The 23842-nt window shown below is 40.6% G+C and overlaps 1 protein-coding gene across 5 annotated transcripts in view; it reads right to left on the reverse strand.

Moving 5' to 3' along the window:
- NTRK2 (neurotrophic receptor tyrosine kinase 2) overlaps positions 1-23842 on the reverse strand; it is a 331718-nt gene that overhangs the window by 242192 nt on the left and 65684 nt on the right. For all 5 annotated transcript variants that reach the window (XM_055309668.1, XM_055309666.1, XM_055309669.1 and 2 more), the window contains 2 exons: positions 21365-21465; positions 13493-13592 (listed from right to left, as the gene is read on the reverse strand). In XM_055309668.1, coding sequence (XP_055165643.1) covers positions 13493-13592; positions 21365-21465 — 201 coding nt within the window. The remainder of the gene's footprint in view (positions 1-13492; positions 13593-21364; positions 21466-23842) is intronic.

Below are 23842 nucleotides of genomic sequence, written 5' to 3' on the forward strand. Positions count from 1 at the left end.
AGTCCCTACATGAGCTACATTTCTGCCACCCTTCTGGGCTCTTCTATTGCTCTTCCCACCCTCACTCTGTTCCAGGCACACAGGCCTCTGCTACTCCTTTAACATGCAGAGCTCACAGCCACTCCCTGGAATGCTGTTCTCTGAGATATCAGCATGCTCACTCCCTTACTACCCTTGAGTCTTGGCCCGAATGTCATCTTAGTACATACGCCTGTCTTAATTATTAACTATTTATGAACAACAAATCTGTCATTATCCTCCTCTTACCTCGTGTCCTTTATTCATGGTATTTGTTATTACTTATAGATTGCATCTGTATTTCTTTCTCTGTCTTTCTGGTCTTCCCTCCACTACAGTTTAAGCTTCATGAGGCAGAAACTTTGTTCTATTTTGTATTAAATCACCAGAGCCTTCAGATAGTCCTATTCAGATACTCTTTTAAAACTTAAATTAAAAAAAATAAATAAAAATAAATTAAAATAAAAAAATAAAATTTAAATTATTTACTTCATATTTTTTATTTATTTCATTTTTTTAAATATAAGCCTTATCTTAAATAATAATATCTATGATGTGCTAGGGATATTTTTTCTAATAAATATTAAAATAAATGTAGAACTATCAAAATTAAAGATGTTAGCCCCTGAATAACTGTTAAAGCCATCCCATTATCACTGATGATATATGCCCCCAGCTTTTAGAAACACAGTATCATCCATTTGCAATGCATACCAGTGGTGATACATGCCAGGCACCTCCAATGGCGATGATACTAGTGCTAAAGCAGTGACCCTGGCAGGGAAACGAGTATTATTTATTCTTACTAATGTTTCTCAGTTTCATAGCATAGAACATTGAAGCTAGAGTCACAGGCCTGGTTTACAGCCCTTGGGGTGGCCACAAACCAGCTATATATATCCACCCTTAAGCAAGTGGCTTAAGCTCCCTGGGCCCAATGTCCTCACCTCTGTAATAAAGGCTTTGGATGATTCCTAAGCCCACTGCCAACCCTCTGTTCTTATTTCTACTGACAACTGCAAAGATACAGGAGGGAATCCTAAAGCAATTGTTATTAATATCTACTTAATATTTAATCATTGTGATAAAGAAAAATAGAAGAATTCCCACAATATCATTGCTCCATGCCTTTGTGAAACAGAACATAAATAATATTTTATAAAATAAAATAATATTTTTGATATAGTTATAGTGGGGCTATAAATCTTTTCTATAACCCCAGGACCTTTTCCAGTGTAGGCAGCTGGATATCAAACATCCAATGCCTTAAGGGAGAGTTATCCAGGTAGAACTAAAATTAAAAAGTTGAAATCTTTGGTCAAGGCCAGAACTTTCTTTCTTTTTTTTTTTTCAGTATAAGCCAGTACCTATAATGAATATTTGAATCTATTTATATTTTAAAAAGTTTTTAAATCTTATTTATTCATGAGAGACACACAGAGAGAGGCAGAGATAGAGGCAGAGGAAGAAGCAGGCTCCTCACAGGGAACCCGATGTGGGACTCAATCCCCAGACCCCAGGATCATGCCCTGAGCTGAAGGCAGGTGCTCAACCGCTGAGCCATGGAGACATCCCCAAGAATGGCTGAATTTAAAAACACCATTCTCCAACCCTTAGAAATTAAATAACTACTTCAGGAAAGGATCAGAGCTAGATACTAAGCCCATTAGGTCCAAGTTTTGAGGGAAGGGGATATTTCTTAGATGCTGAACTATCACTCCACAAATTACTTACTAATTGCTGAGGGAAAATTAAATTTGTTAAAAAAAAAGATCTTGTGGTCACCTTCTTGAAAAAGTAATTAAACTTACACTAATAGTGTAACAACCTGACATTATGTGCTTCTAAATGAGATACAATATAAAGTGCACAGCATCTGTGATGGCCTTCTTCCCCAAAATATTTCACTTACACCTAATCGAGCCTTTAGAAATAAGTTCCAACTCAAAAAAATACAAGGAAGAAACGACCAGTTAAAGAATCTTGCAACAAAGGGCCCCTGGGTGGCTCAGTCGGTTCAGCATCTGCCTTCAGCACAGTTCACCATCCTAGGGTCCTGGGATACAGCCCCACATCGGGTTCCCTGCTCAGCAGGGAGTCTGCTTCTCCCTCTCTCTGCCGCTTTCCCCTGCTTGTGTTCTTTTGCTCTCTTTCTCCCTTTCCCTCAAATAAATAAATAAAATCTTAAAAAAAAAAAAACCTTCTAAAAATCACTTATACTGCCGAAATGAAGGACATCTACAGGACAACTAGCTGGTCCCTTGAAAAAGTCAATGTCAAGAGGAAAGAAATGAAGGTAACCTTCTAGATGGAAAGGTACCAAAGAAGCCCACTTGCCAAAGGCAATGCGTGAACTCTGAGTTGACCTCGGTCTGAAACAGAAACTGTAAGAGGTGCTGTTGTATCACTGGGGGAATCTGAGGATGCATGAGGTGTCATCTGTTACTACAGAGCTGTTTCAACTTTCTCGCAATGATACTGGTATTGGGATTGTGCTTTTAGGAGATAATGTATCCTTAGTTTTCAGGGAAACGTGCTGGAAAGTTTAGGTGGAGTGACAGGATATGGGCAACTTATTTTCAAACAGCAAAACGCTAAATGGAGGTTGAATCTTGGAGTTGAGCATACAGATGTTCTCTATAATCATCTTTCAAATTTTCTTCACGTTGGAAGTTTCACTATAAAAAGTTGGGGAGAAAAACAAGATCCACACATGACAGAATTATCTGGAAGAAGACAAATCGGGAAAGAACACTTCTCATATTCTTTCTGTCCCCATGGAAAAGCAGAAGGTAGGAGAGAAGGCCAGCAAGTTTGCTGCAGGTAAGGGGAGCCCTGTAGCCTATCCCCTGATAAAGTATGGGGGTAGGGGAACTAAGAAGCTCTAGTCAGCATTGGAGTTAAAAAAAAAAAAAAAGAAAAGAAAAGAAAAAGCCAGAGTCCATCTTTCTGGGAGGACCTAAAAAGGTGGCCAAGAAGCCATAGCAATCCCAAGTTTATCATGACATAAGGTTAATAAATTAAGGACACCATAATGTGTCCAGGCAGAGAGAGCAGGGGCCAGTTTTATAGAATTTCTTGGTCTCAAAGCCTCATGGATGCTCCTGCAGAGACGTGTGTCAAGTCGAGAGAACCTGGTTAGGAACCCAAGATGGTGTATATGTGACTAGTCCAAATTTGGTGGCCGAGGACAAGTGGGAAGGTGGGCAACACAGCAGCCAGCAACATGAAGAAGAAATGACCACCCGTGGCCACAGATGCACCCCTCCCACACAGTGGCATGGCATACCCTTGTGGCTTTAATCCCACATAGTCCCACACACTGCACCATCATCCAGAAACTGAAATGCCACCTGAGGAAATGGAGGAAAGACACCAGTGTGAAAGGCCCTGACCTGATGGAATAAATATCAAATCTTCTGTGATCAACCAAAACTGCCACAGACACAATCTGTCCTATGTTAACAATAAGGAGAACGTGATTCTACATCAGTGAACAAAAAAGAAAAAGACTATTCTATGTGGCACCCAAATAATAAAGGGTATCACCAGAAGGACACAGTAGATGCTTCTAGTGAGTGTGGGATTGTTCTGAAGGGCTTTGTAACTGGATGGTAGATGCTGAAGCTGGAGGGGACCCTCATATGCCTTTCATGTCTGTCCTGTTATTTCTGGTCCTCACACAATTTCCTCTTACAGATGATCCAGGAAGTCCGTGTGGGAAAGGCTCAGTTGGGTGGTTGACTCTCCTTGGGTCTTGCCGGGACAACTAAAGTGGACAACCATAACTATAAATAGAAACACCACCTCGTTGCTAGCATCCTCCCCTCCCACACCACTCCCACCCATGAACTCACGTCCCCTTCCTGCCTTCCACTGTCACTACTTGGGGCAGAGATGACTTTTCTACTTTCAATTCAGGGTATTAATCTCTTAGTACTAAAGACTTCAAAAGTTAGAATGAAAATCTCTCCCTCTCTCCCTCTCTCTCCCTCTCTCTCTCTCTCTCTCTCTCTCTGTCTCTTCCCCCCACCCCCGCCTTGCTTCCTCCCTGTCATCCTCTCTGTCCTCAGACCATGAGAGCTCCCAGATGATCACAGAAGAAGCCAATGACTTCTACTTTTGCTGGTGCCTTGATGAAAACGCAGACCTCCCACTGCCATCTGCCCGCTCAAGCCTTGGCTTCTCTCACAGGAAATGCAGTGTCTTGGTCTATGGATATAATAACATGGATGACAATTGACAGTATAAGGAAGAATTTATTTTCACCAAAATTCCTCTTTTCATCTCTAGCAGGCTGGGAACGCATCAAAAACTAAAGCCTATATTTGGGGCTAGCTCAGTCAGAAGAACACACAATTCTTGATCTCAGGGTTGTGAGTTCGAGCCCCACGTTGGGTGTAGAGATTGCTTAAAAATAAAATCTTAAAAAAATCCATGCCTATTTTTTGTTAAAAGAGACCATTTTCACAGTCGCTATCTCCTCTGTGCAAAAGGGAAGTAGCTCGAACAGGAGGCTCCATGAGCTCATGTTTCTAAATTTAAACTGATGATTACTGGGTCTCTACTGAACCCAACCCCTACCTGCCTTTCCTGCTACTTCCCAAAAGAAAGAGAAAAAACTTCCATACCCAATCCATCCATCAATAAAGGAGATTTCTTTAAACAGGTGACTTGTACAATAGACAATAAAATTAAGAATTTGCAGTAATTCACACTTAGTGTCTTTAAAGAATGAAAGGCTTAACATAAACATGTTTCTGCAGCTTTGCATTCATAATACATGTCCAAAGAGTAGAGACATATTATAATTACAATTTTGTCTATAACCTCAATTAATAAGACTGAAAACACTAACAGACACTGTCTACATATGACACCTTTTTCTGTAATTCAGATTCAGCATAAATTCAGACAGGACTCTCCTCATGCTCTTTTCCTTAATGATGTATTACTATAACGTAAATCTGAAAAATAACTGCCTCTTCAGAAATGAGTTCAATAATACAGCCAGTAAATTAAAGCACTAATTTATTTCTTATAATCATCTAAGACAGGGGTATTATTTCCTCATCTTACTGAAGAGGAACCTAAGATTTTGAAAGTTTAAAAAATCCACACACACCCCAAAATTATGGTTAGTAGGTGGGAGATCCAGGACGTGAACCCAAGCCTGATTCATGAGTCTCTAATGTTATATTCCTCTCTGCTCCTAGGTTTGAAGACTGAAGATTTAACAACTTATGAACATGAAGGATATGGGTTATTCAAACAGACTCTCTTCCAATGTGCCACAGGACAATTCTGCTGATTTGGAGCTAAATTTATTCCCAGAGTCATTCAATCTCTTTGCCCAAAATAAAGGGAGATGAAATCGAAGCATATGTTAGAATTTAAGCCAAGTTATTATCTGTCCTCTTCGGAAATTCTGAAAAGCATATCCACCAAAATCAGATGCTAGGGATGAGGAGGAAGAAAACCAACAGAGAGAGGGAGAAGTAAAATTAGGGATCACAGAGATATAGAAGGACACAATGCAAGGCAAATAAAAAATAAAAAAAAGAAAAAGAAAAAAAAGAAAGGTTAAGAAGAAAGAGAAACAGGAATGGAGTGGTGGGGAAGAAGAATACCCCAGATACCCTGATTTGGGAAGTCCCTCTGAAAGTATTCCAGGATCTGTGTAAGGAGGGAACCCGGATGGTGTAGCTGGTTAGCCTCCAACTCTTGGTTTCCATGAAGGTCATGATCTCAGGGTTGTGGGATCAAGCCCACGATGGGCTCTGTGCTCAGTGGGGAGTCTGCTGGAGATTCTCTCCCCTCTGCTCCTTAAAATGAATAAATAAATCTTAAAAACAAAAAGGAGGTCAAAGTGAGTTCACCACAGGATTTATGGAGAACCAAAGAATGGGGAACAGTTTTTCTTGACTTTTAAGTACCAAACCTAATTTCTTAAAGGGTCTCTTATCATTGAAGTGAAACAGTAGGAGTGCAGACTGTCCCTAAACAATACCACAGCATGACTTTTGTCCACTCCAGGCAAACCTGGGCCCTCCCCTGAATCACACTGAGCTGGTGGTATGCCCAGGCAGGGCAGGTAATTTAAAAAGTTGGAGGTCAGGGCACTTGTGAGGCTAAGGGGGGAAAAGCTGCTGTTTCCTGTTGCCTGATGGAGCCAGTTCCTGAAAGTTCTAAACCCATGTTCAATCTGCTGCAAAGAATAAACATGTTCTGTCCTCACAGAAACATAACCCAAATATTGGCCCTGAAAGAAATGACAGTGACTTGGGAGCGGATCTTCACCTCAGAAACATATATGGGGAAAAAATTAAATAAATAAATAAATAATAAATAAATAAATAAATAAATAAATAAATAAAAAGAAACATTTATGGGGAAAAGTTTTACATAATATTCTCCAAATGACAGAAAAGGAATGCTTGCGTTAATTCTTTTTTTTCCCCTCTGATACATTTCCAATTTGTTAAATTACCTATAACTTTTTCAACTGAATGTGTTTTCTGAAATATCTGAAAATTTTATTAAAACCTACAAATTTTTTTCTCTACTAAGAGAATGTGACAATATACTTTGAGCTCAATCTGAAGCCAGGTACAGGTCAGTAAAAAAAAAGGGTTCCTGTGAAAACCTACATCCTCTGTTACTATTTGGTGAGGCTCCCATATATTATATGAGAACCAACAAAGTTCATTACTTATTTTTCAAAAGAGTTAAATGTTAAGTTCTTCAAAGATTTGTTTGTTTGTTTGTTTTATTAGGAGATTTCAATTCCAGAAAGTTAAAATAATATTCTTGGTCTCTCTGAAAATGTTACACTAAAATTTATTCAAATATCTTTATATATCTCTGGTGGGGGGGGGAAGAGTACTTGACACTAAGTTGAAAAAAAAAGAATTTCTGAAAGATTAAAGGGCTAAGCTAACACACACACACAGAGCAGAACTAGCAAAAGAAATATTAAGAGTATGTTTACAACCTCAGAGAAGGGAAGGCTTCCTAAGCAAGACATAAAACTTAGGTGGAAAATACAGGTATATTCACTTTTATAAGAAGGTAAATCTGTTGTTTGCCAAAAGATACTATTTAAAAAAGGTAAAAACTAGAAAAAAAAAAACATCAGAGCAACATACATAACCAATAAAAAAATGAATGTACATGATGTATAAAGTAAGTCTGCAAATCAACAAGTAAACTGAACATTTTTTCTTATTGGTCACCTAATAAAGATGTTTCACCATATTTTAATTTTTTAAAGATATATTTATTAATTTGAGAGAGAGGGACAGAGGGAAAAATATAAAACAGACTCCCCACTGATCATGGAGCCTGATGTGGGGCTTGATCCCAGGACCCTGATATCATGACCTGAACTCAACTAACTGAGCCACCCAGGCACCACATTTCACCTTCTTGGTTTTTTTTTTTTTAAGATTTTATTTAATTTATGAGAGACACACAGAGGGAGAGACACAGGCAGAGGAAGAAGCAGGCTCCATGCAGGGAGCCTGATGCGGGACTTGATCCCAGGTCTCTCGGATCACACCCTGGGCTGAAGGCAGGTGCTAAACCACTGAGCCACCCAGGCTGCCATGCATTTCACCTTCTTAATCAGAATATCGGGTTAACTGTGATAACGTGGCACGTAACTTGGCAAAAAAATAAAAGGTCAATAATATCTGATATGGATGAAAGTGTAAACTAAGGATGCCCTCATATACTAGTGGTGAGAATATAATTGATAAAGCATAAATATACATACACATCTTTCTCAGCAATATAGTCCAAGTATCTATCCATATATATGTAAGACATTATTTGACACACTTCTCTGAAAACTCAGTAAAAGCATGAACATTAAAACATAACTTTAAAACTAAAAGAAGAAAACAAATCACAATTTGTCAATAATAATTATAACTTAATTACTAAATGCCAGGAACTACCTTGAGGGCTTCATATACATCAACTTAGCATGTTTCCTGACAACCCTATGAAATGGGTACAATTATTGCCCCATTCCAGATGGAAGTACTGAGGCAAGGGAGATGGGGGAGTTGCTCAAAGTCACACAGCTGGTAACCAACAGAGGCGGGTTTCAGATCCAAGGAGCCTGAGAGCAGTCTACTCTGAAACACTTTTTAAGGAGAATGCAAGAGACACCCGGATACTGATACAGAAAGAGCTATAAGGTAAACTGTTATCTTAAAGCAGATGCAGCCTGAGCTTGAGATGGTAATTTCTTTATGGAACCAAAAATGAGTCTGTTTGATTATCTACATAGTAAGTAAGCAAAGCTATGGATTTTATTATTTATGTAATATATGCATTCTGGATGGTTAAGGAAGGTTATCCCTAGCAGCAGAGAGGGTAGCAAGAGAGGAGGGTCAAGTGCAATCCCACTTTTAACCCCATATATTTCCAAACTGCTGGAAACTGTGCAAAGCAAGAATGCATTCGTGTGTTACTGATATAATTTTTTAAAGTTATTTATCTTTAAAAAAAACCAGCAGGGTTGCATATGGAAAATTTGTCCTTACAGATGTTTCTACAATTGTGTTTCTGGCTTTCGAACACATTTTTCCCTCTTTTAAAAGTTGATCCAAATATCTGTAAAACTCAACCTCCTAAACTTTCCAGAATTATTTTCAGTTCTTAGAAAAGGCTTTAACCTTCAACTTCTCTAGCTGTGGTCCCACTATATGTTTATGACTATTTTTAAATAACCAAATTTTTGGTTGATGTTGAAAGACATTTAGAAGATCATTTGTAGGAGGAAAAACAAACTGTGGGCCTTGAATCTGGAGTTAAGAAAACCTGGCTCTGCATTCTCAGGGAGTGCCATTCTCCGGTCAATTACAAATTGGAACTATCTAGAGCTCAAGTCCTAGAAGGAGTGCAGCTTGATGGTTTACATGCAAGGATAGGAGGCTGTGGACAAAATTTGGGGGGTTATCAACATAGAATTAGAGAAAAGGCCTCCTATGCCGGTTTCTCCTGCATTGTCTTCGGGTCACTTAAATATATTTACTCTAGGAGGACAAAGGATTCATGGGTCCTCAGGGACTAAATATCTATATGTGGGCTTCCATCAGGAAATGTACTCAACACAAAGCTGGTGGTCACAAGTATTCTCCATCAGGGTGACAAGTGCCACACCCCCTCTACCCTTCCAGCTCCCTTATATTTTTTCCAGGCCTGCAAAGCATCCAGCCATCAGACAGGGCTCCCACACGCTGAGCGCTCTTGGGAGGCTTGGCGGCGGCCCTCATGCCCTCTGATGCTCCCATCTCCCCTCTTGCACACTTGTACATCTTCAGTGAAGAAAGCCAGGAAGGAATGTGAGAACTAAACACGGACTTGGTTACAACACAAGGAAGAGCATGCTGAGGCCTGGTTGCCTGTTCCTTTGGCAATACAGCTGCTCTGGAAAAGTCTTGGAGCCCTATTTCAGTGGAAACTAAAATTAAAGTCAGTCAGAGGCAGCCTGAAGAGAAAAGGGATAAAATTATGCATTTGTGTATAGGGATATGGATACAGACATAGATGTAGGTAGTCTGTTATATATTTTAGGCATTCATGTGAAGGGCACATATAAAATAATCCCTATAGGGATGACCAAGCACTAACAGAAGGCCTTTATTCAGGGCTTCCGTGATTATGGTAACCAGACATTCAACCAAAAAGCAACAGGGTGATATAAAGACACAAAAATGAGCATGGAAAAACAGACTGGGGTAACTTCTACCTTCTGACATCGTTATTGACACAAGGCCAGTCAGTAGTCCATGGAACATTGGCAGCAAGACACTTAAACTATATTAAGCAATAATGAAGGATAAATTCTAGTTAGCGCCAAGATAGGAGCCACCATCAGGCACATCTGCCAGCTTCAAAGCTGGATGAAGACACATATTCCAAGGCCACACATGCAAAGGCAAAGAGGCATAAAGTGACAATGCTTGTGTATAAAATGGAAAGCCAAGGTGAACCCTCCAAAGTCAAACAACTAACTGTATGAAAGTGTATGAAAACCTAACAAATCCTAAGCAAAAATCTAGCAAAATGATCTCCTTTCTGGGGCCATTATTTATCTGGAATAATCAAAGAAAGCGAGGGTGGGGGGTGCAGGTAGAGAGGGGCTCTGTCCCCCTAAAACTTAGAAAACCTCTAAGATCTCTCTTTAACTATTCACATATGAACTTTCCTCCAAACATTAGCTGTTCCACTTACCAAGCTACAGTGAGTGACTGAATTTGAAAACTCTGTGATCACTCATTCAGTCAATTAATACTTATCGAGTGCCAATTTGGATGACGAACAAGCCCACCACAAACCCTGTCTTCACAGAGCTCACAGCCAGGGCTCCGTGTGCACGATGGTCCCTTCGGCCTCTGGTGGCAATGAACTGACGGAACAGAGAATAAACCCTAGGAAGCATCCAGTCACACAGCCCACCTCTGCAGAACATGTCACTGGTTATATTCTAAAATCTCGATTTAACTCCCGGGTTTGGAATTTAGAGATCGCCTTCCCAGGGAAGCAATGCCATCAATCACGTTTGGGTCCTCAGGTCAATCCATTGAGTTTGAGTTGCCCTGCATTAAGCTGCAGCGTGATTTAAAGAGGCTTCTGGTTACCCCAGGCCCTTCCAGTCAACAGTCTTAAACTATGGTTTATGATCCCGAGGCGGCTACTGTGATGACACGGTTGACACTGGAGCTTGAAGCATGCGATGCTGGGATGGGTAAAAAACTGTAAATGCCTCGTGGGTGGGCTGGCATCCTGCAATCTCTAACTATCTACAGGACAAGGGACTGGGGACAGAGGTAGAACCTCCCGAAGGTACTTATGAGGGCAAGGGCCACATTGGAACAGCTCGTTTGCACATCACACGGAACGGAGCCATCGGTCCCAGCCAAGGCGATGCACATTTCTTACCGTCCTTACTGAGAAATCACCACTCCTGTGTTTCCTGGTGATTCCAGGAAGACAATAGTATTTTTATATACTCTTCCTTTTTTAAGGCACACTTTTTTTTTTCCAGCAGTGATCCCAGCACTAATAGCATTTAAAGTACATTAACTACTATTAATGTTTCAATATCACTTTTTTTTTGCAGTTTAATTTGCCCTCATCTTCTCTTCCATACCCTCTCAAAATCTCATCAACTCAGCATCTGACTGGCAAAAAATAAAAAATAAAATAAAAATAACCTCCACTGTAGCCAAACATGTTCAAACCGTAGCATGAATAGATGTGTAGCAAAAAGTAGGGGAGAAAAAGCTATTGTAAACAAGCCCATGAGTCTCTGAGACAACTTTTCTTAAAAAACAACTTTATTTATGTTTGGAAAAAAAGGGAGTGAAACAAACGATAGCGTAGCTTCCGCCTGAAGGAAGTCATTTACTGGCTCTGGGACAAGGTTCAGTAAAATCTTCCTTACAATTCATTAAGGCTACCCGTAGGTTAGACGCATTTGGGAAATGTAGGTGCTTTAGTGGTAATCAGCCCAAAGTATCCAAATAAAAACCGGTTTCACTCTTCATGTGGGAGTCTCTATAGGAAATACAATCTTCTCTGAAACAAATGTCTACCTTTTATTCTCCTCCCCCCCCACCACGCCACACGGAGTATGTGAACATTTACAGAGCATTTTGTCAGTTGTTTTCCTAACACAAAGCTGGGGTAGGGGCGGCTCCTAAATATTGCTCCCAGGGTTCCAAAGCTCATGCGCAGCTCCCAGTAGAACCTAGACAAATTTTCTCTCTGGAGAGCTCATGAGATGAAAGGTCTCACACTAAACCCTCAAGATGGAAAAGTAATTGGGCTAGTGTCTGGATCTCTCCATTAAGATCCCCGCTTAGGGACATCTATTCCAAGTGCCTCTAAGGAAAGAAAGCGCTTGATGAGAATGGGGGGAAAAAATGCCATCGTGGCTGGGTGACATGCAGAGAACAGTCCGGACCCTAGGTGCCAGCTGAACGCAGGGACCTAGAAAGGTCTGCAAAGCAATGCCCCTCCTGCATCTTGTCACTCAGAAGGTGCTAGCCCACGTTGATCCCATAGAATGGTGATTCTCCAGGAATGCTTGGGCCACAGTAGTATTGGTGTCCCTTGAAAACTGTTAGAAATGCCACGTGTCAGGCCCTCCTCAGATCTTTTAAGTCAGAACTTTTTGAGGTGGCCCAGAAATCTGTGTTTTCACAAGCCCTCCAGGAGCTGCTGATGCAAAGTCACGTTTGCAAACTGTCATCGTAGTAGGACTAATTAAAATCACTGTAGTAGAGTCCCTCCTCCAGGTCTTATTTATAATTGGGAATGAGAGATCTTTCCTCCTCCAAAAGAAATGTCAAGAATCAGTAGATCAAAGGAAAGTCAGGAGGAGATTTGGGGGCTATACAAGACTCAATTTGCCACTACTCCTTCCTATTCATTTCAGGTTTAGGGATTTTGATCATAGGCACCAACAGAGAGAGAGAGAAGAAAACATAAGAAATAGATCCACTCCACCCCAGAGCCCAGCGTACGCTGGACAGCTTATTCCTCTATAAACATCACTTCTGAGTAAGGAGGCAACATGAATTAGCAATTGTAATGAACGAGGCAGATCAAGAAAACCCACCACTTTGTCTCCAACACAACTAAAGCCACCACTAAACCTTGGCTGTGGCTTTCCGAACGACGCTAGTGGCTATTTATAAGAGACCACACAAAATTCAACAACAGCATAATTAGTCAATACGTAAGTTTAAACTTCAAAGCAAACGCTTTTCAATCACTGAAACTCTTGGCTCTTTATATAACAAGAACATTTAAACAAGATTCCCGCCCTAAAATGAATTTTCAGTCCTCATGAAGAGACCCATGGTTTCTTCTTGGCCCACATAGCGACCAATTTTGAATCTAGCACTGAGAATCTTTCCATTAAAAAAAGATACTCATTCAAAAGCTTCAATGTACAGGCAGTGTTCTGATTTTGCTTCCCAACACAAGCCAAATCTCACAAGATGAGACTCTTACTCTAAAAGCAGTATCCAACAACAAAAACTACCACGGAAGGGTCTAGAAGTCATCATCTGTACAGCAGAAAGGAGCCTTCTGCACAAAATACTTGTATCCCTAACTAACCTACTGCCACCATGCCTTGCCTGCCTTTCTGAAGCCAAAGGAAAACCCAGACACTATTTGCCTGTATCATTATTAGTCACTTGATACCCAGGAAATCAGTTCTGTGTCTTCAGGGACAACTGTCCTCATTGGAAAGTGGGTACTACTGAGTAATCAAAATTATTTTGCTCTGCCTTGATTTGTAGTATCATATCCTTGTTGCTATTTTTTCAGCCTTAAAACATAGTCATCATAAATCTAGCTGCTTCTTTCTTTAGTGGTAATTAGCATTAGTCAGAAGCCAAAAGTGATTCCACATAAGAAGTAAAATAAACACAACCCTTTTTACCTTTCATGCCAAACTTGGAGTGTCTTGCCAACTTCAGCAGAAACAGCATCACCAGCAGACAAAATCCCACCACAGATGCAATTACCACCACAGCATAGACCTGGGGGAAAGAAAGGAAGGGCAGTTATGACCTGGCTCCTTAGTTCTCTTCATCCAGATGATGATGGTAATGAGGATGACAGTTAATATTTACTACTTGCTTTGCAAGGAACTTTGTGTCCATCAATTAATTCACTTATCCCTTAACAACTCTTCAATGAAGTATTGTGGGTCCAGTTATTTTTTTTATTATTTTTTTTATTTATTCATGAGAGACACAGAGAGAGAGGCAGAGAGAGAAGCAGGCTCCACGCAGGGAGCCCGATGTAGGACTAGATCCCGGGACTCCAGGATCATACCCTGGGCCAAAGGCAGGAGCTTAAATGCTAAGCCACCCAGGCACCTCTGTGGGTCCAGTTATTATCCTTACTTTACAAATGAGAAAATACAAGTTATAAGCTTATAAAAATATCAGTGTAATTGATACTATATAGACATAGAGATATATTACTCTCTCCCCATCTATCTATCCTCCCACTTACCTATGTGGAGAGAGGAAAGAGACTTGACAAAACTCAAATAATACAATACTATTTCTGAAGCTGGTGAAAGATACAATGGGGTTCGTTTTGCTATGTTCTCTACTGTTATGCATGTTAGAAAGCTGTCTATAATAAAAAGATTTTTTTTAAGTTGGCTATTTTTGCTTTTAGAAATCAAAGTCCCATGGAACAGGGAGCAGGCCTGGAAGGGAGCAGGAGGGGTACCTGTGGGTCAGTTCATTTGTGAAAGCTCATTGGGTGGTAGACTTATGATATGTACACATATGCACATGTATGATAGAGGTCAATACAAAGATTTTTTTAAAGATTTATTTATTTATTCATGAGAGACACAGACTGAGAGAAAGAGAGAGAGACAGAGACATAAGCAGAGGGAGAATCAGGCTCCTTGCAGGGAGCCCGATGTGGTACTCTATCCCAGATTCCGGGATAACGACCTGAGCCAAAGGCAGGTGCTCAACCACTGAACCACCCAGGCATCCCAACACAAAGATTTTTTAAACTGAAAAATATAATCACAACATGTGGATTATTCAAGTAGAGAGAGTAGATGCAGATCTGTGTGAATCCTGCCACAACCCCGAGTGAGATCACAGAGCACAAGTGTGTAATGCTAATGGAGTACATATTAACATTTTAGGGACAAAGATGGGAGCAGGACAATGCATCTCCTTCCATTTCTGCTGTTCACTCCAAGGTCCTGCTCCCAAGAAAGGGTGTGTGACTCTCTACACCAGGAGGTGGCGACCTTTTGCTGTCAAGGGTCAGACAGTAAATCCTTTAGGCTTTGGGGGCCATATGGTCTGTTTTGCAAACTCTCAACTCTGCTGGTGTAGAGTGAAAGCAACCGTAGACAATATGTAAGCAAATGGGCATGACTGGATGCCAATAAAACTTTACTTACAAAAACAGATGGATGTGGTTTGCAGAATCCTATTCTACACTGTTTTAAATGTCCACACTTAATTAGATGCTTAACTTTCTTTGTTTCATTTACTCTGCATAATAATCCTTAAGACAGATATTATTATTCCCATCTGTGGTAATCATTAATGCTGTTTACCTAACACTTCTATTTCACCTTGTGTTTCTCTTTATAAGATTCACTTCCTGGCTTACTTGTGGTAAGATGGGTGCATGTGACCAATTCTGGCCAATGAGGTGAGACTAGTATCCCTGAAAGTGGACCATTTCACTGCTACTTTGAGATCTTTGGCAGTGGTTTGCACCCAGGTATAATATTACACTCAGGGGACATCTGTCAATTTGAGGTTCTCACAACTGGAGGAGGGTGCTACTAGCATCTAGTGAGCCAAGGCCAGGGATGCTGCTAAATTAAACATCCTACAATGCCTAACAGCCCCCCACAACAAAGGGTTATTCACCCACAATTATGACATCAGTCATATCAACACTGAGAACCCTGCTCTCATCTCCTTCCTCTGGGCCTTAATAAATGCTAACTTTCCAAAAGTGGCTGCCTATCAACCAAGTCTTAGAATGAGGACAAGACTGACAGAACTCCCAGTCAATACAAATAATGAAGCAAGAAATAAACCTTTATCATTTTAAGCCACTAAGATTGGGGGATTTTTGTTACTTGCAACATAGTTTATGCTGACTGATGTGCCCATCTCAGAGTGAGAGGCAGTACAGAGTAAAGATTAGGAATATATGAGTTCCTCATTAGTTTGAAATTTAGATTTACCACTTATTAAGTGCCTGACCTCAGAATTACTCAAAATCTCAGCATCTCACATGCCTCATGTGTGAAACAGGGAATATAATCATCCTACCTTGCAGATTATTTAAATACTCAGTGAGTTAGAGCAGATAACAGGTTTGGAACAGAGTCTATGACAACAGATAATAAATTAACATTGGCTATGATGATTATAAAACTGAGATTTATAAAAAAGTAAATAATCAACCCAAGATCACACCTTTTGAGCTTGGGATTCAAACTGAAGTCTGCCTTAGTATAAAGCCTGTGACTTATCCATAATTTATCCTTTATACTACTTCAAAACACATGGCTGAGAGGAAAGGCAGGATGCTAAAAACATGGCTAATCCTCCTGTGACATCATCTCTAATGTCCACTGGGGACAGCATTAAAGAGAGCACAAAAGACGGGAAAGGGCACATGCCAAGCACTTGGCCAGAGCAGAGACAAGGTGTGAGAATCCTCTCCTCTGGCTCTGTAGTTGTGAACACCTCTCCCACAGAACACCTCTGCAAATGTTTGAGTGCAGACTTAACTCTGTCTCTGTGGCCTATATACAAACAGAGTGGTTGTGATTCCTAAAAGGCTAATTATAGATCAACTTGTTCTAACTAAGGCCATTTCCCTCAAATGTACCTAATGATTTGGGGCAAGCTTTTTTCTCATCTTTATTTCTAACACTTTCATGGAAAAGCGATCATAGTATTTTAGCTCTCCATTTCTCAATCTTGTTAAATTCTAGACTTGAAGGGGAAATATTGAATAAAACATGTTCAATCCTATTTTATAGTTTTTTTTATTTTTTTATGTATGTTTATTGGAGTTTGATTTCTCAACATATACTATAACACCCAGTGCTCATCCCATCAAATGCTCCCCTCAGTACCCATCACCCAGTCACCCCATCGCCCTGCCCACCTTCCCTTCCACTACCCTTTGTTCATTTCCCAGAGTTAGGAGTCTCTCATGTTTTGTCACCCTCTCTGATTTTTCCCACTCATTTTCTCTCCTTTCCCCTATAATCCATTTCACTGTTTTTTATATTCCACATATGAGGGAAAAAACTGGGATGGAGAGATGGTGGGGACTCGCCCTAAGCCCTATAACTTCTCTGTAGGACCACAGATAGTCTCTGACCCACTTCAGAAAGTATTCAACTGGCATCCAGAAGCTTTGGTCCTTATGTTCACAGGACATCTTGCCTTTATGAGTTGTGAGAGCTAACAATGCTTCCCTTCTGCAAGCCTCCATTTCCTCATTGGTACACAGGTATGGTAATACCTGTCCTAACTTCTTTATTTCATTAGAGAGTGTTTGAGTCAATATAGAAAATGGGAAGGGTTCTACTGCTGGGGAGCAGCTAATGATCTGCTAGCAAATATTTAAACCTACTAAAGCAACTCTAAATGTAAAGAATCTCTTAATAAGCAAAGAATCCCATGACAGCAAATAGAATTGTTTCTTCAAAAATGAATTGTTTGATAAACTTGATTCCATGTACCATGCACATGTTGGGGTAGGAGTGGTCTTTATGTGGGAAGCAAGCAGGAATTAATGTATTTGTTTGTTTGTTTGTTTGGTTGGTTGGTTGGTTTGGTTGGTTGGCTGGCTGGTTAGCTGTTTGGTTGGTTGTTTGGTTGTTTGGTTAGTTAGCTGGTTGGTTATTTGGTTAGTTGATTGGCTAGTTAATTGGCTAGTTGGTCATTTGGTTACTTACATGACTGGTTAGTTATTCAGTTGGTTAATTGTTTTTTATCTGAGAATACCTCTCAGCATAGAACAAGGACCTGTTCTATTAAAAGAAATCTGGTAAGGTTCATGAGGAACACTTATTGGATCAGAAAGGAGAGCATTTGAGGTTATCTTCCAAATGCTTTGATAACACCTTTAACTTTTATATAAGCAACTGACTCTGAAACTCTTCTTCTAATCTAACAATCCTCCCTGTGATCAGGAACTCTTCATGATTTACATTTTCTTTAAATTCCATAGAGCATTGTTTTGTACCTCTCATGCAGATTTCCAGGGACCTCAGGTGGAGTTGTAATGTACCAGCTTCGAACAAAGATGATTCTCACTGATCTTGCCTTCCAGTGGCCCAACTATACACCATTCAAGCATCACTGAGATATGCCACTTAGGCACTTAAATTTATAATTTGGTATCAAAAGAGAAAACTGAGGTTGGCATGTCATTTTTAGTAACTGGGTTATGTACACACCTGTGGGCTTAACACAAGCTCCTTGGATTCCTTATATACACAAACAACTTTCTCAAACCAAAAAACATTAAGCAGTTTGGTATGAGAATAAACAGATATGATTGCACAAGGCAGGAAGTAGAAAACATTCCACAGCTGATCTACCAGGGCATTTGTCCTTGCTATTTCAATGCAATGCATATCGTCATCTATGGAAATATGTGTGTGTGTGTCTCCACATACTGGATATGCATATTTTGAGTTTGCAGCTGAGCTACATCTGTTATAAGCCTCTTGCTCCCACCACCAGGGCCATGGTTTAAATATAAATCACAACTCTTTATTGCTCCTCCAGACCCCCAACTAATCATACCATTTTCAATCGCTCTGTCCTGCAACCCATTCTAGAGCACTCACCATTACTCTAATCAGTCTCCAATGTTTATTATCTCCTAGGTGCCAGGCACTATTCGAGGGATGAAGGATACAGCTCTGAAAAACTACTGACCAGGTTGCCTAGACTTAAAAACTCACTGAGGAATCTAGGAAAGGAGGGGCATCTGGGTGGCTCAGTTGGTTAAGTATCCAACTCTTGATTTTGGCTCAGGTCATGATCTCAGGGTCATGAGATTGAGCCCCATGTCAGGCTCCATGCTAAGTGTGGAGCCTGCTTAAGATTCTCTCTCCTTTGCCCCCCTGCCCCACCCCACCACCACATGTACCCGCACTCTCTCTCTCTTAAAAAAGATAATAATCTAAGGAAGGAAAAAAGATATTACACAAGTAAGCAATAAAGAAACAAGAGAATTATAGACAATAATAACTGCTCTGAAGAAAATGGAACATGATAATGGCTGCCTGGTGGCCACTGATGACCAAACAACCAACTAGCCAACTAACCAACCAATCAACTAACCAAATAACCAACCAACTAACCAAAGCCATGCGATGACCATTGGGAAGTGCATGCCTTATAGAGGGAACCACAGATATAAGGGCTGTGAGACGAAAATAAGCCTGGAGCATGCAAGAGAAAGTTAAGAGAGACAGGTGAGACAGATGAGGACAGGGTGTGAGGTGAAGTCAGAGACACAGACAAGGGCAAGATATGCAGGGTCCTTTCACCACCATGAGGAGCTGAGCTTTTATAATATAAGTTTTCTTACACTCACATTGGGAAGACTCTGAGATAATTAGAGTGATCTGATTTGTGCTTTTCAAAAGTCACTCAGGCTGCTGTATGAAGAAAAGCCAGAATATCACGAGATGGGGGAGGAGGGACAGGTAGGGGCTGCGGAGTTATCCAGGAACGAGCAACTGTCTTAAACTTCCTCTGTGGAGGGCCGGATACTAAATATTCACAGCTTTGCCGGCCATGCAGTCTTGCTACAGCTACTCCAGCCACCACTGTAGCATCAAAGTAGCCACAGACACTATGTAAATAGGCATGACTGCGTTCTAATAAAACTGTATTTTTTACGGACACTGATATTTGAACTTCATCAAATTGTCACATGTCACAAAATGTCATTCTCCTTTTCATTTTACTTCAAATCACTTAAAGTTTTTTTTTTTTTAAAGAATATTCTTAGTCTGCAGATGGCACAAAACCAGGGCATGAGCCTACTTGGCCCAAGGACCACAGTTTGCCCACCCATGCATCAGCCTGCAGTGGTGGTCATGGAGGTGTGGAGATATGGTTTATAAGGTGGCGGAGCTCATGGCACATGGGACTGGGTGTACGTGACAGGGAAGCAAAGAATGAGGTACACTGCTGGCCTTTGATCTGAGTAGCTGACAAACCAACCCCACCAGAGTCCTGGGGCTCAGGAATGCCCCATCAGTGGGGCATGATAAATCTAACCCCTGCATGATAAATCTAACCCCTGGCTCAGTGTTTCAAAACTGCACGACCAGGACGCCTGGGTGGTTCAGTGGTTGAGCGTCTGCCTTTGGCTCAGGTCATGATCCAGGGCCCTGGGAATGAGTCCCATGTTGGGCTCCCTGCAGGGGGCTCGCTTCTCCCTCTGCTGTGTCTCTGCCTCTCTCTCTGTGTGTCTCATGAACAAATATATAAAATCTTTAAAAAACAAAAACAAAAATATGCACAACCTGGCAGAACCACCTCGCTGGCCGTGCTTCTGACTGCCGCCCTTCACACACCTTTCCTTCCAGTCTAAGCTTCCTTCCAGTCTGCAAGCTCTTGTGCACACACACCAAATCCCCTGCCTTTCACTTCCTCTTGGTCTAAATGCCAGTCCTCCCCGACAGCTGGAAAATGTCCCAGCCCCACAAAGACGTGCTGGCTCTCCCAGCAGGAAGGAGGGGGAGCCCCTGCCCCTCTGTGTCCAATCTCACATCCCACGGCTTCTCTACCTGTATCCTAGCTGCTGGTATGGTAATCCTTCACAGCTCAGAGCTCTGACCAAAGGATAAGCTCCTAAAGGACACACCTGCTATACATTCATATATTTCTATCTTCCCACTGCCAGTCCCTCCCAGAACCTACGGGGTTCCTTAAATCTAGTGGGCAATGAGACTCTTCTTAAAATACTGAACAACATTAATTAATTAATTAATTAATTAATTAATTAATTAAAATACTGAACAAGACAGGTGTGGAGGTGTGGAAGATGGGAATAATGACTGGTGTCCCAGAATGAGACATTATTCTTCTAGTGATAATGTTTTAAAGGACAGACATTTAATTTCTTTTTAAAGATTTTATTCATTTATTCATAGAGACAGAGAGAGAGAGAGAGAGAGAGAGGCAGAGACACAGGCAGAGGGAGAAGCAGGCTCCATGCAGGGAGCCCGACGTGGGACTGGATCCTGGATCTTTGGGATCACACCCTGGACTGAAGGCGGAGCTAAACTGCTGAGCCACCCGGGCTGCCCAAAGGACAGACATTTAAAGTAAGAACCCCTAGCAATTAAAGCAGTGCATAAAAGGGGAAGCCAGTAAGTCAGAGGGTACATCGCATGTTTATCACTTCTCTTAAACCTTTCTGTGAATTTGAGATGCCTGGGTGGCTCAGTGGTTTAGTCCTGCATCGAGTCCTGGGATCAGGTCCTGCATCGGGCTCCCCATATGGAGCCTGCTTCTCCCTCTGCCTGTGTCTCTGCCTCTCTCTGTGTCTCTCATGAATAAATTAATAAAATCTTTAAAAACAAAAACAAAACAAAACCTTTCTGTGACTTACCCCAAACATCAACAGCCCATTCACACCTGAACAGTAAAAATGTCATGTTGTAAGACATGCACTCAAGCAGTTCTACTCCCCCAATATTTAAGCTTCCAAAGGGCTCAGAGCCAATCTAGGAAACGACTATTTATCCACTCACCGAAAGATGTTCCCGACCGCTTTTGTCAGCAACATCTGTAGAAGGGATTTCGTTACTTCTGTTTGTGGTGTCCCCAATGTCATTTGCTGCAGTCCCATAATCTTAAATTGGAGAAATGAAAAAGAAAAGGAACCATGAAGTTGTCACTGGGCTACCCACAAACAAGAGGCCACAGTATGACCCAAAACAATGAAGCGAGATAAATCCCGAAGATTCCAAGCCACTGACAGTCTAGCAGGGGAGGAGCATGACCCAGCTCTTGGGTTAAAGCCATTGCAGTGCTGGGATTGCATTGATGCTCAATTGTCATGCAACCCAGATCTTTCCACCACTGGTGTGGCAGTCAAATTCTAAACCAGGTTTTCCTTTGTAGGTAAGAATATATCCCCTTTTTTTAATGAAGTCTTTAGTATAAATATGAAGGGGAATCAATAATCTAAGATTCATACATTTTAGACCTGGAAGGGCCTTCAGATATGGAATCTAACTGCCAGTTTTACAGTTGAAGAAAGTAATGTGAGCAAAGTTAAATGACTAAGCTAAGGTCAACTGGCAAGAAGGTGGAGGAGCCTAAACATGAAACAGACTTGAAATCAGTAATGCTGATTCCAGGGCAAATGCATCCTATTTGCGTAAGAGGAAGTCACTCAAGAGGGCCTATGGTCGCAACATTGATGAGAACTTGGGTGCACAGATGAACTTGTTTGAAAAGGTCTGAATTGCCAACATTTCAGTTTCTGATTTAATAGAGGGAGCTGCACCAACTCAGTATTGAGAATTATTAGAAATGTCCTCATACACTGTGTCTCAAATGTCACTGCCATCCTCTGAATCAGTTTTCATCTATACAGATCATTTATTGGAAATCAATGATTGTTTTTTTGGGGGGGTGAAAGTTTTTATTAGTAATATTATGTATTAAATGTCATAGAAAAATTTTTATTAACTTATTACAGACACTGTTGGTTATAAATGTTTGGTATTTTTATTCTAAATAGATTTGGGGACTGAAATTTCCACCCTGAACAAACAACCTCATTAAGTCAGCCCTAGCTAAACTTCCCTCAGTAGGACTATCATGCTGACCTTGGGGCAACAAATTTAAATTATATTTAAATTAGCAGAGTGTTCCTTGAATGTGAATAAGTAGTAACAGAAAAAGCATCTATTTACTGTTTACTGTTTTATTCTTAACACCAAAACTACTTTGTCACCATTTTCATTGTAAATATACTAGACCATTAAATTCAACCAAATATTAGAAATATCATCCATTGGCTAATTTTTTACCTTTTCATAGTCTAGTGAGCCACTCATGCAAAATTATTCACTAAAGCATCGATAGTTTAATATCATGATATTTGGCCCAAAGATCCAAAGTGGGATCTGAGGCCAATGAGAAGATGGCATTTTTAAATTCTTGAAGTTACTGGAAAAGAGTCCAAAACATAATTTCAAAATGGAAAATCAGAATTCAAACATACCTCTCTGTGACACAATTTGAGATACTTTTTCTTTAAGCCATATCAGGACAAAGAAAAACAAAAGTATGCAAATCACATGCACAAAATCATCCAAACCACAGCTTGAAGGAAACAAAGGTTGACATGCATAAAACAGGTAAAGACAATATAATCTCCCAGTTAAAATTTGCTCAAGTTAAATACATGCACATATAACAAATATACAAATTTAGAATGAGTTCTTATAAAAAATAAAATGTCAGTATGTACATAAAGTTAAAGATGGAATATTTAATAGAACAAGTGTATACATATCATATTTTAATCAATCTTTTAATCAGTCTTTAATTTTGAGCCAAGGCTGGAAATTGAGGCTACCACTTTCCTAAACAGAAGCTTCTTGGTCATGAAGGTAGTTTGGAAATCTGTTCAAGATGGATTTTCACACCTGATCAAACATCCCTGGCATTCTATTAAAGTAGCAAAGTAGAGATGAGATATCCAGTTAAAAGCTTATGTAGTCCGCCTTCCAGCTTCTCCCTTTCCACATTATTAAGAGAACCCCATATAATTCAAGGGGTTCAATGACATTCTCTAAGCAAGCTGATCTAAACTCCATGGTAGCTCCAGTTAGTCAAGGGTTTATCCATCCCTCTTATGTAATGGGAGCAAGAATGAACCATGACCCACTGAGTCTGGAATCAGATTCAAGGAGGGCTGACTGAGATCTCTGAGCGAGTTCCCTTTCTTTGGGACTGCTTTCCAATGCTGTTCCATTTCTCCCAACAATGTGAGTGACAGCATCGTCTTATGACCACAAGGGGAGCCAGCCTTTGGTGAAGTGGGCGCAGTGTGCAGGGGGCATGTAAAAATGAAAAACTTGGGTGCCTGATGACATGGTTGAGCTCCTGGTTTAACCAAACCTATAAACATGCCCTACTTTTGAGGCTCCTGTCTGTGAGCCAAACTTCCTTATTATACAAGAAACATAATTTTGAATTGGGTTTACTGTCAA

This window comes from Nyctereutes procyonoides, unplaced genomic scaffold, assembly GCF_905146905.1.
Source record: "Nyctereutes procyonoides isolate TBG_1078 unplaced genomic scaffold, NYPRO_anot_genome, whole genome shotgun sequence".
Classification (NCBI taxonomy): Eukaryota; Metazoa; Chordata; class Mammalia; order Carnivora; family Canidae; genus Nyctereutes; species Nyctereutes procyonoides.